The sequence below is a fragment of the Salmo salar genome, chromosome 12, assembly GCF_965601325.2.
Source record: "Salmo salar chromosome 12, fSalSal1, whole genome shotgun sequence".
Taxonomy (NCBI): Eukaryota; Metazoa; Chordata; class Actinopteri; order Salmoniformes; family Salmonidae; genus Salmo; species Salmo salar.
In genome coordinates, this window is record NC_138302.1 from 62,409,685 (window position 1) to 62,425,388 (window position 15,704).

A 15,704-nucleotide genomic window follows, 5' to 3' on the forward strand; every position below is an offset into this window, starting at 1 on the left:
ATCATTACATCATCTTTATATGAGAGGATTACACAGTATGTATGTGTGTTTTGCTGGTCACACACAGACACTCGCTCAAGTCTTCCACTTTACATTGTGTCACTAATGGTGGTGATCCGTGCTGAAGAGATCATGGCACGTTGACGTCATCATGGCGATCAGAGCGATAAACTCTTGGAAGTCGATCTCCAGGTCTCCGTTCTGGTCCAGGTCTGCAAACAGCTCATCCAGAGTCTCTTTCTTTTGGATATTCTTAAAAGAGACAAGAACAGTCAACTGTGAAGAGTAATCTGTGTCTGATTAGAATTTGTGTCAGGTTATTGAGTTAAAAATGTCCTATAGGCCCATACATGCTTATAACAAGTAATAAAGCATTCACCTGCAGGCTTTAAGTAAAGTGTAATAATCTAATAATCATAGAATACGCATCTAAATCATTGCAATCAGCAGTTTAATATAATTCATTATTGTATCATTTTTTAATTCCTACAGAAGGCTGAAAAAACATTCCTCTTTTTCTAGTTGGATGTAGACCAGTGGTATAACCCCATGATGACACACTCCAGCCTGTACGGCTCTGGTCAAAAGTAGTGCACTATATAGGGAATACACTCTTAGAAAAAAGGGTATTCGGCTGTCCCCATATGAGAACCCTTTTTGGTTCCAGTTAGAAATAACCCTTTTGGGTTCCATGTAGAACCCTTTCCACTGAGGGTAATTTCTACCCTGGAACCAAAAAGGGTTCTTCAAAGGGCTATCCTAGACCTAGATGTTGACAGTCAAATAATTATTTTAGGTTCTAGATAGCACCTTTTTTCTTAAGAGGGTAGGGTTCCATTTGGGATACAGACAGAGAGTGCCTCACAATTATGAAGTGACTCATCTCATGTTGACAGTCAAAGAATTCTTTTAGGTTCTAGATAGCACCTTTTTTCCTAAGAGGGTAGGGTTCCACTTGGGATACAGACAGAGAGTGCCTCACAATTATGAAGTGACTCATCTCATTATTGATAAGATCTTTGAGCTCTGCCTTCTTCAGCTTGCACTTAAAGCCCGAGTATTTATGGAACACATGGATGATGGCGATCATGGCACTCTCTAGCTCTGACATGCTCTGCTCAGTTCTCTGTCAGGAACACAGAACCATATAATTACATTTAGAACATTCCAGGCACAGAACAGACACAGCAAGCATAAATCACCTTTCAAATCTATGTTTAAAATGCCCAATGCAGTCAAAAATGTGGTTTTTCTGTGTTTTATACAGTACAAAACATTAGAAACACCTTCCTAATATTGAGTTTGCTCTCAGAACAGCCTTAATTTGTCAGGGCGTTGACTCGACAAGGTGTCGAAAGCATTCCCCATGTTGACTCCAATGCTTCCCACAGTTGTATCAAGTTGCCTGCATATCCTTTGGGTGGTTGACCATTCTTGATACACACGGGAAACTGTTGAGCATGAAAAACCCAGCAGCGTTGCAGTTCTTGACACACTCAAACCGGTGCGCTTGGCACCTACTACCATACCCCATTCAAAGGCACTTAAATCTTATGTCTTGCCCATTCACCCTCAAATGGCACATATGCACAATCCATGTATCAATTGTCTCAAGGCTTAAAAATCCTTCTTTAACCTGTCTCCACCCCTTAATCTACAGTGATTGAAGTGAACACTAAGAGGTTGAAATAAGAATGTGAAAAAGATGATAATGCACTTTTAGTGTAAGAGCTGTTTGAAAAGACCGCCTGAAATTTCTACCTGTTTTGGTGGGATGGAGTTTTGGCCTGCCTGGTGATATTACCAGGCAGTAAATTAGACCAAAAAGAAATAGCGTTCCAAACCTCTCTGCCAATAACAGCTAGTTTTCAGTTTTCCCCTCCCAACTCAGACCACTCCTAGACAGTCCTACCTAAATTCTTGCTTGAGAATTGCTCTTTGCTATTTTTGTTTCTTTTCGATCATTTAATTGAAAACAATCAATAAGGAACTTAGTTGTTACACAGAAATTATTTGATATTGAGATAAAAATAGCTGCATTGGAGCTTTAAATGACTTTGTATGTTCAGAGTTTTGGTTGATACAATTACTGTAGGCTACCCATATACACAAATATATACACTGCTCAAAAAAATAAAGGGAACACAGGTGGAACACAGGTGGAAATTATAGGCAATTAGCAAGACACCCCCAATAAAGGAGTGGTTCTGTAGGTGGGGACCACAGACCACTTCTCAGTTCCTATGCTTCCTGGCTGATGTTTTGGTTACTTTTGAATGCTGGCAGTGCTTTCACTCTTGTGGTAGCATGAGACGGAGTCTACAACCCACACAAGTGGCTCAGGTAGTGCAGCTCATCCAGGATGGCACATCAATGCTAGCTGTGGCAAGAAGGTTTGCTGTGTCTGTCAGCGTAGTGTCTAGAGCATGGAGGCGCTACCAGGAGACAGGCCAGTACATCAGGAGACGTGGAGGAGGTCGTAGGAGGGCAACAACCCAGCAGCAGGACCGCTACTTCCGCCTTTGTGCAAGGAGGAGCACTGCCAGAGCCCTGCAAAATGACCTCCAGCAGGCCACAAATGTGCATGTGTCTGCTCAAACGGTCAGAAACAGACTCCATGAGGGTGGTATGAGGGCCCGACGTCCACAGGTGGGGGTTGTGCTTACAGCCCAACACCGTGCAGGACGTTTGGCATTTGCCAGAGAACACCAAGATTGGCAAATTCGCCACTGGCCCCCCGTGCTCTTCACAGATGAAAGCAGGTTCACACTGAGCACGTGACAGACATGACAGAGTCTGGAGACGCCGTGGAGAACGTTCTGCTGCCTGCAACATCCTTCAGCATGACCGGTTTGGCAGTGGGTCAGTCATGGTGTGGGGTGGCATTTCATTGGGGGGCCGCACAGCCCTCCATGTGCTCGCCAGAGGTAGCCTGACTGCCATTAGGTACCGGGATGAGATCCTCAGACCCCTTGTGAGACCATATGCTGGTGCAGTTGGCCCTGGGTTCCTCCTAATGCAATACAATGCTAGACCTCATGTGGCTGGAGTGTGTCAGCAGTTCCTGCAAGAGGAAGGCATTGATGCTATGGACTGGCCAGCCCATTCCCCAGACCTGAATCCAATTGAGCACATCTGGGACATCATGTCTCGCTCCATCCACCAATGCCACGTTGCACCACAGACTGTCCAGGAGTTGGCGGATGCTTTAGTCCAGGTCGGTGAGGAGATCCCTCAGGAGACCATCCGCCACCTCATCAGGAGCATGCCCATGCATTGTAGGGAGGTCATACAGGCACGTGGAGGCCATACACACTACTGAGCCTAATTTTGACTTGTTTTAAGGACATTACATCAAAGTTGGATCAGCCTGTAGTGTGGTTTTCCACTTTAATTTTGAGTGTGACTCCAAATCCAGACCTCCATGGGTTGATAAATTGGATTTCCATTGATTATTTTTGTGTGATTTTGTTGTCAGCACATTCAACTATGTAAAGGAAAAAGTATTTAATACGATTATTTCTTTCATTCAGGTCTAGGATGTGTTGTTTAAGTGTTCCCTTTATTTTTTTGAGCAGTATATATATATTTCAATATTATTTAAGTAAATTGGAATTAAATATAAAGTATTTGAATTACCACTTTTTTTTACTAGTTTCTTAGACACTCCCTATAAGATTAGTAACATCACCGGTCTTATGAGGTGTCACGCCCTGACCATAGAGAGCCTTTTATTCTCTATGTTGGTTAGGTCAGGGTGTGACTAGGGTGGGTTATCTAGGTTGTTTTATGTCTATGTTGGCCTGGTATGGCTCAGAGCACGCTGCGCCTTGGTCCGTCTCTCCACACAACCGTGACATGAGGCATATTTAGAACTGTATAGTATTATAGCCTATGATTTCATTGTACATGCTTTCATATTGCTCATCGCTCCTTAGCTAAACTCAATGCTCAAATAGGTCTACATTGTGTTTGCCTTATCGTCTTATAAATGGAAAAAAGCTCATTCAGATCAACTGACCATAGATTGACAAGATGTAAAATACAAAATTACATTGATAACTACAGAAAGACACTTGAGGCGTGGGACAATACAACACCAAAATGATTTTCCTCAACAAACTACACTTACAATTCCACGCAAATGCAATAATTACTGCTCAATTATTTGCTTTATTATATTACCTGCATTTGAAGACAGATCCCAACCGTCTTTCGCTGTATTGTGAGGCTTGGTAGGCTAATGACAAACTGATGCTCTAAGCCTGAGACACTCCTTGATTGCGTCCCAAATGACATCATATTCCCTTTATAGTGCACTTTTTTGACCTAGGTCCATAGTGCTCTGGTCAAAAGTTTTTGTACGTTCTCACATAAATAAAGATGTGGAACTCAGAGCACGCTGCGCCTTGGTCTGTCTCTCCACACAACCATGACAGAAGATCCCACCACAACAGGACCAAGTAGCGTGCCCAGGAGGAGATGGCCTCCTGGACTTACGAGGAGATAAAGGAGGAGAAGACATCCTGGACTTGGGAGGAAATCATGTCAGGACACGAAAGCCTGCCGTGGAAGCAGACGCAAGGAGAGAAGGGAGGACAGCGATGACGCCGGGGTTCGCGGCCACAAAGACAGCCCAAAAGACAGCTCGAATAATTGATTTTGGGGGAGGGGGGCACACGGGGTGGTCGCCGGAGCCGGGGAGTGAGCCAGTGACAACCTGGGAGGAGATAGAGAGATGGTCGGTCGACCCAGGGAGAGTGCCAAAGCCCGCCTGGGAGTCAATGGAACAGTGCGAGGAGGGATACCGGAGAATGGAGTTGGCGAGGAGTATGCGGCAACGCAGGCGTTTGGAGGAGCGTGTCACCAGCCCGGTGCAATCTGTGCCGGTCCCACGCATCAGGCCTCCAGTGTGCCTCCCCAGTTCGGTACGTCCTGTGTCCCCTCCTCGCACTCACCCTGAAGTGCGTGTCACCAGTCCGGTGCAACCTGTGCCAGCCCCACGCAGCAGGCCTCCAGTGCGCCTCCCCAGTCCGGTACGTCCTGTGCCTGCTCCTCGCACTCGCCCTGAAGTGCGTGTCACCAGTCCGGAGCCTCTGGCGACGGTCCCCAGTCCGGAGCCTCTGGTGACGGTCCGGAGCTTCCGGCGGCGGTCCAGAGCTGCCGGCGGTGGTCCGCAGTCCGGAGCTGCCGGCGGCGGTCCCCAGTCCGGAGCTTCCGGCGGCGGTCCGGAGCTGCCGGCGGCGGTCCCCAGTCCGGAACCCCCTGCGGCGGTCCCCAGTCCGGAACCCCCTGCGACGGTCCACAGTCCGGAACCCCCTGCGACGGTCCACAGTCCGGAACCCCCTGCGACGGTCAACGTTCCGGAGCCTCCAGCGGGGGTCAATGGTCCGGAGCTTCCAGGGAAGGCGTACAGTCCTGCTCCAGGGCAGGAGCTTCTGGCGGCGGTCCCCAGTCCAGAACTTCCGGCGGCGGTCCAGAGCTTCCGGCGGCGGTCCGGAGCTTCCGGCGGTGGTCCCCAGTGGTCCACAGTCCGGAACCCCCTGCGACGGTCAACGTTCCAGAGCCTCCAGCGGGGGTCAACGGTCCGGAGCTTCCAGGCACGGCACCCAGTCCAGCTCCATGGCCGGAGCCTTCCTCCTCGCCGGTGCCCAGTCCAGGCACGGCATTCAGTCCAGCTCCAAGGCCGGAGCCTTCCTTTGCGCCAGTGCCCAGTCCAGGCACGGCGTCCAGTCCCGCTCCAGGGCAGGAGCCTCCCTCTGCACCGGTGCCCAGTCCAGGCACGGTGTCCAGTCCCGCACCATGGCCGGAGCCTTCCTCTGCACCGAGGCCAAGTCCGGGCACGGCGTTCTACCCGGCTCCATGGCCGGACCCGTGCTCTGGGCGGGGCCAAAGTCCCGCACCAGAGCTGCCACCGATGCTGGCGGATCCACGAGCGGAGTGGGTACTTCGCCCCGCACTGGAGCCGCCACCGACGCTAGATGCCCACCCGGACACTCCCCTATAGAGTCAGGTTTTGCGGCCAGAGTCCGCACCTTTGGGGGGGGGGGGGGTACTGTCACGCCCTGACCATAGAGAGCCTTTTATTCTCTATGTTGGTTAGGTCAGGGTGTGACTAAGGTGGGTTATCTCGGTTGTTTTATGTCTATGTTGGCCTGGTATGGTTCCCAATCAGAGGCAGCTGTTTATCGTTGTCTCTGATTGGGGATCATATTTAGGCAGCCATTTCCCCACTGGTTTTTGTGGGATCTTATTTTGAGTTAGTGCATGCTGCACCTCTTATGTTACGGTTCGTTGTTTGTTTCCTTTTTGTACGTTTTCACATAAATAAAGATATGGAACTCAAAGCACGCTGCGCCTTGGTCCGTCTCTCCACACAACCGTGACATGAGGCATATTTAGAACTGTATAGTATTATAGCCTATGATATCATTGTACATGTTTTCATGTTGCTCATCGCTCCTTAGCTAAACTCAATGCTCAAATAGGTCTACATTGTGTTTGCCTTATCGTCTTATAAATGGAAAAAAGCTCATTCAGATCAACTGACCATAGATTGACAAGATGTAAAATACAAAATTACATTGATAACTACAGAAAGACACTTGAGGCGTGGGACAATACAACACCAAAATGATTTTCCTCAATTAACTACACAAACAATTCCACACAAATGCAATAAATACTGCTCAATTATTTGCTTTATTATATTACCTGCATTTGAAGACAGAACCCAACCGTCTTTCGCTGTATTGTGAGGCTTGGTAGGCTAATGACAAACTGATGCTCTAAGCCTGAGACACTCCTTGATTGCATCCCAAATGACATCATACTCCCTTTACAGTGCACTTTTCTGACCTAGGTCCATAGGGCTCTGGTCAAAAGTGGTGCACTATATACAGTTCCTTCAGAAAGTATTCACAGCCCTTGACTTTTTCCACTTTTTTTGTGTTACAGCCTGAATTTAAAATGGATTACATTGAGATTTTGTGTCACCGGCCTACACACAATACTCCATAATGTCAAAGCAGAATTATGTTTTTAGACATTTTTATTTATTACAAATGAAAAGCTGAAATGTCTTGAGTCAATAAGTATTCAACCCCTTTGTTATGGCAAGCCTAAATAAATTCAGGAGTATACATTTGCTTAACAAGTCATATAAGTTGTATGGACTTATTCTGTGTGCAATAATAATGTTTAACTTTATTTTTGAATGACTACTTCATCTCTGTAATGCACACATACAATTATATGTAAGGTCCCTCAGTCGAGCAGTGAATTTCAAATACAAATTCAACCATAAAGACCAGGGAAGTCGTCCAATGCCTCGCAAAGAAGGGGACCTATTGGTAGATAAAAAGATACAAATAAGACATTGAATATCCTTTTGAACATGGTGAAATCATTAATTACACTTTGGATGGTGTATTAATACACCCATTCACTACAAAGATCCAGGCATCCTTCCTAACTCAGTTGCTGGAGAGGAAGGAAACCGCTCAGGGATTTCACCATGAGGCCAATGGTGACTTTAAAGCAGTTACAGAGTTTAATGGCTGTGATAGGAGAAAACTGAAGATAGATCAACAACATTGTAGTTACTCCAAAATACTAACATAATTGACAGATTGAAAAGGAGGAAGCCTGTGCAGAATAATAAATATTTGAAAACCTGCATCCTGTTTTGCAACAAGGCACTAAAGTAATACTGCAAAAAATGTGGCAAAGCAATTCACTTTTTGTCCTGAAAACAAAGTGTTATGTTCGGGGCAAATCCAATACAACACATTACTGAGTACAACTCTCCATATTTTCAAGCATGGTGGTGGCTGCATCACGTTATGGGTGTGCTTGTAATCGTTAAGGCCAGGGGAGTTTTTAAGGATAAAAAAGAAATGGGGTAGAGCTAAGCACAGGCATAATCCTAGAGGAAACCCTGATTCAGACTGCTTTCCACCTGACACTGGGAGATTAATTCACCTTTCAGCAGGACAATAACCTAAAACACAAGGCCAGATCTACACTGGAGTTGCTTACCAAGAAGACAGTGAATGTTCATGAGTGGCAGAGTTACAGTTTTGACTTAAATCTACTTGAAAATCTATGGCAAGACCTGAAAATCGTTGTCTAGCAATGATCAACAACCAAATTGACAGAGCTTGAAGAATATTAAAAGAATAATGAGCAAATGTTTCACAATCCAGGTGTGGAAAGTTCTTAGAGACTTACCTAAAAAATACTCACAGCTGTAATCGCTGCCAAAGGTATGTATATTAGTGTTTATTTTTCAAAAATGTTTTACAACTGTTTTAATTTTTCTTCCACTTTAACATTACACAGTATTTGGTGTAGATCGTTGACAATTCTTTTTACAATTAAATCAATTTTAATCCCACTTTGTAACAAAACAAAATGTGGAAGAAGTCCTGGGGTGTGAATATTTTTTCTGAAGGCACTGTAGGGAATAAGTCATTTGGAACATAGCCATTGTCCAGTGGTTGTGTTTTTCAGCCTTGTCTCTTAGTGCTCTGAACAGCTAAACTGTATTGATCAATCCCATGAAAGCTCTTATCAGTCAGCCAGACAGTGGCAATATCCCAAACGACACCCTCTTTATATTGCACTACTTTTATGGCCTTTGGTCATATAGGCCCTGGTCAAAAGTATTGCACTGTAAAGGGAATAGCTTGCTATTCTCCATGCAGGCCTACTACAGTAATGATTGATGTATGCAGTATGATAATGTATGCTTCTGGTGGTAATAGAGGCAATAGGGTGCCACTAAAACCATTTCCTCTTCCATTGCTTCACTTACTGGGATTCTCTTACTGTTGTGTTCATGTCAAATGACAAATGCACATAGGATTAGATTTGTTTAGGTCATATCTGCCTTGGATTGAGTATATATAATTGATGTGCCGATGGGGAGAAGAATAGGCTTTTATTCAACACTTTAAATGCTGTGTTGCATAGCTGTCTTCTCCCTTCACCTTTCTATGTAAAGAGAAATGTATTGAGGGATGTAGAATCGTTTTTAATTGAAAATAATTCATAGGCCTACTTAATAGGGCGTAGGGTCTAGGTCTAGAACTGGTGCAGTTCAAATTGTCACATTGTTGCTAAACTAACGTAGCACGTGTAGACATATTGCAGCAAGATCATACGACTTCACACACTAGTAGTCAGGCTACAGTACTACATTATTCTAACCTCCGCCCACGTCGGCTGCGATGGAAAAGCCTTCGCGAGCTCAGTGGAAAATCACCTCCGTCCGCCCTTCCGATACGCAAAAACATCCGCACCGACGTAATCAAACAAGAACAGGAAACTACGTTCCTGGAGTAGGGAAATTATATCCCGAGATTGAATTGTCGCCCGTAGCCTATTTGTTTTATTGTAGCCGACTGTAGACTAGCACACGGCATTACGCCCATTCAGAAACATCCTTAGCCTGCATTGACACAGGAAACATTAAGCAGATTGGATCGTGACGGGTCAGCTTTGAAGGGCGCTAGACGAGAAAATACCCTAATACGAATCAGCCGGAACATTTCCCGGTAAGAGTAAAATAAATTGCAATGTTTTTATATAAGGTAGCGTTCACTGTTGATGGCTTGTTTATATAAACACGGTAACTTCATTTCTAGGTCCATGTTGCTCAAATAGCCTACTCAAGTGGCGAGTGGGTTAGGTTTTTTTCACTACTGTAATCAACTAAAAAGGCGTGAAATATGCGCACGTAGAGTTGCCTATATTCTGGATTGGTTGGCCGCAATATTTGAATTGGAAATGATTAAGCATTTATATGCCTGGTCGTGCTTGCTTTCCTGTTCTGTGTCACTGTTCTCTGTGTCAATGGGACACACTCTTTTCACGCCACTTCGATAAAAAGTGATTTATTTACATAGCAGGTTAAGAAAGCATTTCCCCTAACCCTTTTCCTAACCTTAACCTCAGTCTCATAACCTGCTACGTCAATTCTCCTCACCTGCTGCATGTTCTCCTAACCTGCTACGAAAAAGTAACTTCTGTATCGAAGTGACATAAAAATATTGTTTCCCCTGTGTCAGTTGCCTATTCTTGACAGTGAACTATTGTCGTATTTGAAGAAGACTCTAATCAGTTTAACTCTTACAGAATTACAATATTATATTTTAATGTTAATATTTTGTCTTAAAACATCACGTGTTTGCAGTACCATAACCAGAGTAAAACTTTGGCTGTATTCAGTTTTTTTTAAATCACCTGTCCAATGGGGCAACCACACAGCTGACTCAACTTGCCCAAATTCCATAAGTGCCATACTTTTCACTTTGACAATAAGGAGCAAACAGAAATATCAGTTTTAGGCTACTGGACTTATTTGCATGTGGATAGAGAGTGCATGGTTTTATAAAACAGGCTATTGAATGCGGGTCATTCTTTTTCTTTGCTCTCACTTATGTAGAGATGTCCTAGTTTCATTATTACAGAAGCTATAATTAGGCATGCACTCAGAGGCAGGCCACATACATTAATGAACTCTCAATATCAGAGCAGACCTCCCCAGTTAATTGCTTCTTTACAACCTCTACAGAGTTTGTCTTTGACATCTTCAAGATCCTTTCCCCATTGAGAGAAGCTATGGCCTACAAGGCTGTGGCTAATCATTGTCCCTTTTATCTGGAGGACATTTTGTAACTCCTTAGGTCAGCCACTCACAGCACAATTTGCTGGGGGAAACAAACCACCACTATCTCTGACCCCATATCTAAGGTACTATCGAAGGCCCTGCTAGCCTACACAGGTATTAAAGGTGTTGACCATCTCTCTCTGTCTCTCTCTATCTCTCAGGTTAGGTGTCAAGTATGGCTGATCTGCTGAAGCTGCTGCTGCGTGTGGCAGAGAAGGCGGCCAATGTGGCCCGCGTGTGCAGGAAAGAAGCCCCTCTCTTCCAGCTGCTGGTCCAGGAGAAGACTGGAGTGGATAAGAACAAGAAGTTTGTCCAGGACTTCAAGACGCTGGCTGATGTTGTGATCCAAGAGATGATCCGCCATGATGTTGGAGCTCAGGTACAGGAACCAAAACACTTCTCATGTTATCATGATGAGGTTTCATGTTTGAAATATTTCCAGGCAAGCCTCTGGAGGATTTGTGGCATATCCCTCTCTAGTATAATCAAATGTTTTTGGCAATCTTAACCCTCTACTCGTTTTATCCTGTTTTACCTTAGTTTCCTGAAATGATTGACCATATACATGGAGAGGAGTCTAACAAGTTTGAGAATGGACTAGGTTGGTAATAACACCCACAGTTCAGTAACACTTATTACTATGTAACAATATGTTAATACAATGCAGGTACATGACTAATAAGTGTTATAACATGGGTATAAGAGCAACATATACAATGCAACATGTACTTTTTAATAACACTAGACCTGTTGACTGTGTGTGTTCATGCGTGCGTCCCAGGGGAGAGTGTGATAGTCACAGTGTGTGGGACGGAGAAGGAGACCGCAGCCCTGCTGGCCACAGTGCTGGATGGGGACCAGACGGCGGCGACTCTCCTGGCGCATGCCATTCACCAGGACGCTAAGCTCACACTCACTGACACGGGGACAGACGACCTCCACATACCCCTCAGCCCCTCTGACCTGGGCATCTGGATCGACCCCATCGGTAACACCTGACCTAGAGTCACAATTTAAAAACAAGATTTGTTTTATCTCCGTAGATATACATGAATGGAAATGATGGATAATGTTTAGCACTGAGCAGATCCACTTGTATTGTATGGTGTAATTACTACACCAACGCCATGGGAGAGATTTTTCCTTGTCCTTTAACACTGTTATAAGCATGGCATTGTATGTACGTTGTTCCTATCGGTTTGGTTGTCGTTCAGATGCCACCAGCCAATACATTGAAGGTCGTGAGGAGGCGGCGGCGGAGGGGCGTCTCTGTCCGTCAGGTCTGCAGTGTGCCCTGGTCCTGATCGGGGTTTACCTCCGCGCTACTGGGGAACCCGTCATGGGGGTCATCAACCAGCCCTTCAACCACAAAGACCCAACAGGGTGAGACTCTAGAACAGGGGTCTCCAACAGGTAGATCACAAGCTACCAGTAGCTCGCAGCCCACTTATGAGTAGCTCGCCAATCAATTCTAAAAGTACATGCATCCTTCCATCGCAATGTCATAAAAACAAAGCTCCCTGCTACTATCAAATCAAAGCCACATTGACGTTATCCCAACTCTGGTTAGCCACTATTGGCTTAAAAAGCCAAACGTAACACAATACTTGCAAATTCATTTCCAGCAATATGGCCCTGTCTGTCTGTATGGTATGTGCATTTGTCAATCACTCCATATGTAGCCAGTTAGCAAAGCTAATGATAACCGTTTTGTGGGTAGACAGAAAGACTTTCCCCAAAAATCATCTCAATTAAATATTAACTGCAAAGTAGGCTTACCTGACAGAACTATTGTTATTTTTTTATACCCCTTTTTCTCCCCAATTTCATGATATCCAATTGGTAGTTACAGTCTTGTCCCATCGCTGCAACTCCAGTACGGACTCGGGAGAGGCTAAGGTCGAGAGCCATGCGTCCTCCGAAACACAACCCTGCCAAGCCGCACTGCTTCTTGACACACTGCTCGTTTAACCCTGAAGCCAGCCGCACCAATGTGTCGGAGGAACCACTGTACAACTGGCGACTGTGTCAGCGAACATGCGCCCGGCCTACCTGACAGAACTATAAATGATAATTGTTTGTATCAATTGGGTGGCCATTGTTTTGGAAACTCCGCCATTACAGTAGGCCTAGCAGCAGAAACATTGCTACATTGACACATTCCTCTTTTGCCAGATGTGCAATTAAAGGGGAATTACACAAACATTTAAATGTGTTCGTTTTTAATCTTCCAGAAATTGTGTTCTGATGTGATTTAAGCATTTATATGGACATCCATTTTCGTTGATGCTCTATGAATAATTGTAATATTAAGTCTATAAACATTTAAAAAATATCCCAAACCAGAAAAAAATAAAACAGAGCGAACTGAATTTAATTTCATGGGGCCTGTCATGCAGAATACTGTTTATCAACCACAGTAACCAGGGATGAGTTGCATGGTAGAGAAGAGAAGAATGTGCCTATTTGAAAGCATAAAAAAAAAAAATTATAGCTCACAACAGGTAAAACATTTTTTTAAGTAGCTCTCACGCTAGAAAAGGTTGGAGATCCCTGCTATAGAACCAGAACAGCAATCAGTTCTGACACCAGGGGCCTCATTTATAAACGCTGCGTATGTACAAAATATACCCCAAAACGTTCGTTAATGAGAAGAGCGAAGATCTATTTATTTTATTTTTGCAATCTAAAAAATATATAGTAATAGGAATCTATTTCCTGATCATTTCAGAATAAATTCCGGACCTTTTCTGACTGTGATGGTTTCAAATTCCCGAAGAAGCCTATTCAACAAATTAGGATACAATTCGTCCCATCTCTCATTTAATCTGACCAAATTCACAGTAGTAAATAAGGTATTTCAAATATTTTGCTCCATATGATCCGATCCGGAGCGCGGTTAAAATTAAAACATAACAGTAGAATTGACAGTTCACCTTGTAATTTGAAATGTTTGAAGTGGGCATCGACAATGTTTCAGAATTCGCGGGAAGTGCATCATATTTAGGTTGGGGGGAAAAGTAATTGCAAAACATTACTAAATAAAATGTTCTGCAAACTCCACAACAATTTGTCAGTTTTTTTTATTTCAGACATAGTCACTCCTTTCCTTTGCTACAGCAAAATCACTGGGGGGAAAATGTAGCAACACCTCTGAGAACAGATCTAATTTGACATGGCTTTATCTTTTAGAAACTGCTGTGGCCTAATTTCAAAAGTTCCACATCAAAACAGAAAATTAGGGGGTTATTTTCACCATAAAAGCTAAATGATGTGCATTTTCCAGGCGGAATTATAATGCTTGTTCACGATGCGCACAGTTTACGACTAGTCTGATTTATAATGGGAAATATGTGCAAGTATGGCATGCGGCAAGTTTATAAATCTCAATATGTTTTGACTTAGTCTTTTCAGAAATGTTGCACGCAAATATTTAGTGTGAAATTTACTCAATTGTTATGAGGCCCCTGGGTTATGGTCAATGCTATTTCAGTTCAGTTGATTCAAATAACTAATTGTTACCAATTTAAGTATTGGAATGTTTTTATTTTCAGTGACGATTTTCAATCCACTTACTGAATTGAATTATAATTAAACCTGTCAGACACAGAAATAACATGCTCAGTTCTCACCAACAAAGCTGCCTTTGTCAATAACATGTTTGATGTGATGTACATATTTGTTGCAGCTGGAAGGGGAAGCATTTCTGGGGTGTGTCATGTGGGAACATCAAAGCCTGCTCAGTGCTCAGACCTAAAGACAGACCTGCAGAGACGACAGCAGCGGGAGGACCAGGGCTCTCAGTGGTGATGAGCTCCAGTGAGAAGCAGACAGTGAAAGAGGCTTTGGCCCCTCTGTGCGGGCCTGACAGGCTGATGTATGCCTCGGGGGCCGGATACAAGATCCTGTGTGTGATCCTGGGCCTGGCTGACGTCTACGTCCTCTCAGAGGGCAGCACCTTCAAGTGGGACTCCTGCGGCCCCCATGCCCTGCTCCGTGCACTGGGTGGGGGGATGGTGGACCTTAAAGAGTGCCTCCACTCCTCTGGCTCCAGCCACTGTCAGGGGGGGCACCAGGACCAGGGGGAACTGACCTACCACCAACCCCACACAGAGAGCACTGGAGCAGACCACTGGGCCAACCAGGGGGGCCTGGTGGCCTATCTCAACTGTCAAATTCTCCATAGGGTTATTGGGGAACTGAAGGGCAAGTTTTAAAGGAAGAGTAGCTGATGATGGTGGGCACAAGTATCATTGCTTATAGGGTCGTGCTGCTTAATATTCTATTTTTGGAGGGTCAGTGGTGTTTTTCTATTGACTATGCTGTCCAAGTTATGTTTAACAGCTATATATTTGCAAAAGTAAATATATGAAGGAATATAAACATGTTATTAAACTAACTACAGTAGTTGGTATGTTTAAATGTGTTTTGTAAAAGATTAAGCTATACCTAAATGGAAGGTCTCTTTACAGTTACTGGTTCTCTCATTGTCAAGAAGTGTGTTGGTGGCAAATCAAACTTCAGGGAAGACCTGAGTGCTGTTTAAGTATCCCACTTATATTCCAAAGCAAGATAATCAGAATTGAAAGATACAGGTAAGAATGGGAACAGGCATGGTTCATGAAACAGTCTGTCACACCAAAATGTGGCTAATGGAAATAACCCTTTTAATTCGTTAAGGATCTCTGCTGGACCTACCAGAGAATCTCTTGATGACCCAGTTGAAGTTGTGAAGTAGTGGGACAGGGAGGCGTTTAGTAAATATCCCAAGTGTCTCCCTTTTGACAGAAGCACTAATGGTGTGTGAGGCGATAGCGGAGAAGACTCAAATAAGCTGGCTTCTGGGAATCTGCAGCGGCCCAGAAAAGGCCTTTTATGGAAGAGAGGTGTGTTCTACACTGTTTCCTTAGCGCTAGCTGTATGACTTAGGATAAGTCAGGTCAGAGGAGGAAAAAGACATGAGGTGCCCGTTTAATTTTTGGTTTACTGTAAATGAAGGATTAAACCCCTTTGAAGGAATGGGGAAGAA

The 15,704-nt window shown here is 44.3% G+C and overlaps 2 protein-coding genes across 2 annotated transcripts; one reads left to right on the forward strand and one right to left on the reverse strand.

The window, feature by feature from the left end:
- Window positions 1-99: 99 nt before the first annotated feature.
- On the reverse strand, window positions 100-1,121 carry LOC106565404 (protein S100-B). Its single transcript, XM_014132496.3, has 2 exons — window positions 983-1,121; window positions 100-252 (listed from the first exon to the last, which is right to left on the reverse strand). The coding sequence occupies exons 1-2, from the start codon at window positions 1,109-1,111 to the stop codon at window positions 103-105; spliced, it is 279 nt and encodes a 92-aa protein (XP_013987971.1). The 5' UTR covers window positions 1,112-1,121; the 3' UTR covers window positions 100-102.
- Window positions 1,122-9,448: 8,327 nt separating this feature from the next.
- On the forward strand, window positions 9,449-15,034 carry inpp (Inositol polyphosphate 1-phosphatase). Its single transcript, NM_001165288.1, is given in 6 exon segments — window positions 9,449-9,560; window positions 10,837-11,054; window positions 11,216-11,276; window positions 11,457-11,663; window positions 11,890-12,058; window positions 14,364-15,034. Coding segments are annotated over 5 exon segments (1,170 nt in total). The 5' UTR covers window positions 9,449-9,560; window positions 10,837-10,850; the 3' UTR covers window positions 14,893-15,034.
- The last annotated feature ends 670 nt before the right edge of the window (window positions 15,035-15,704 follow it).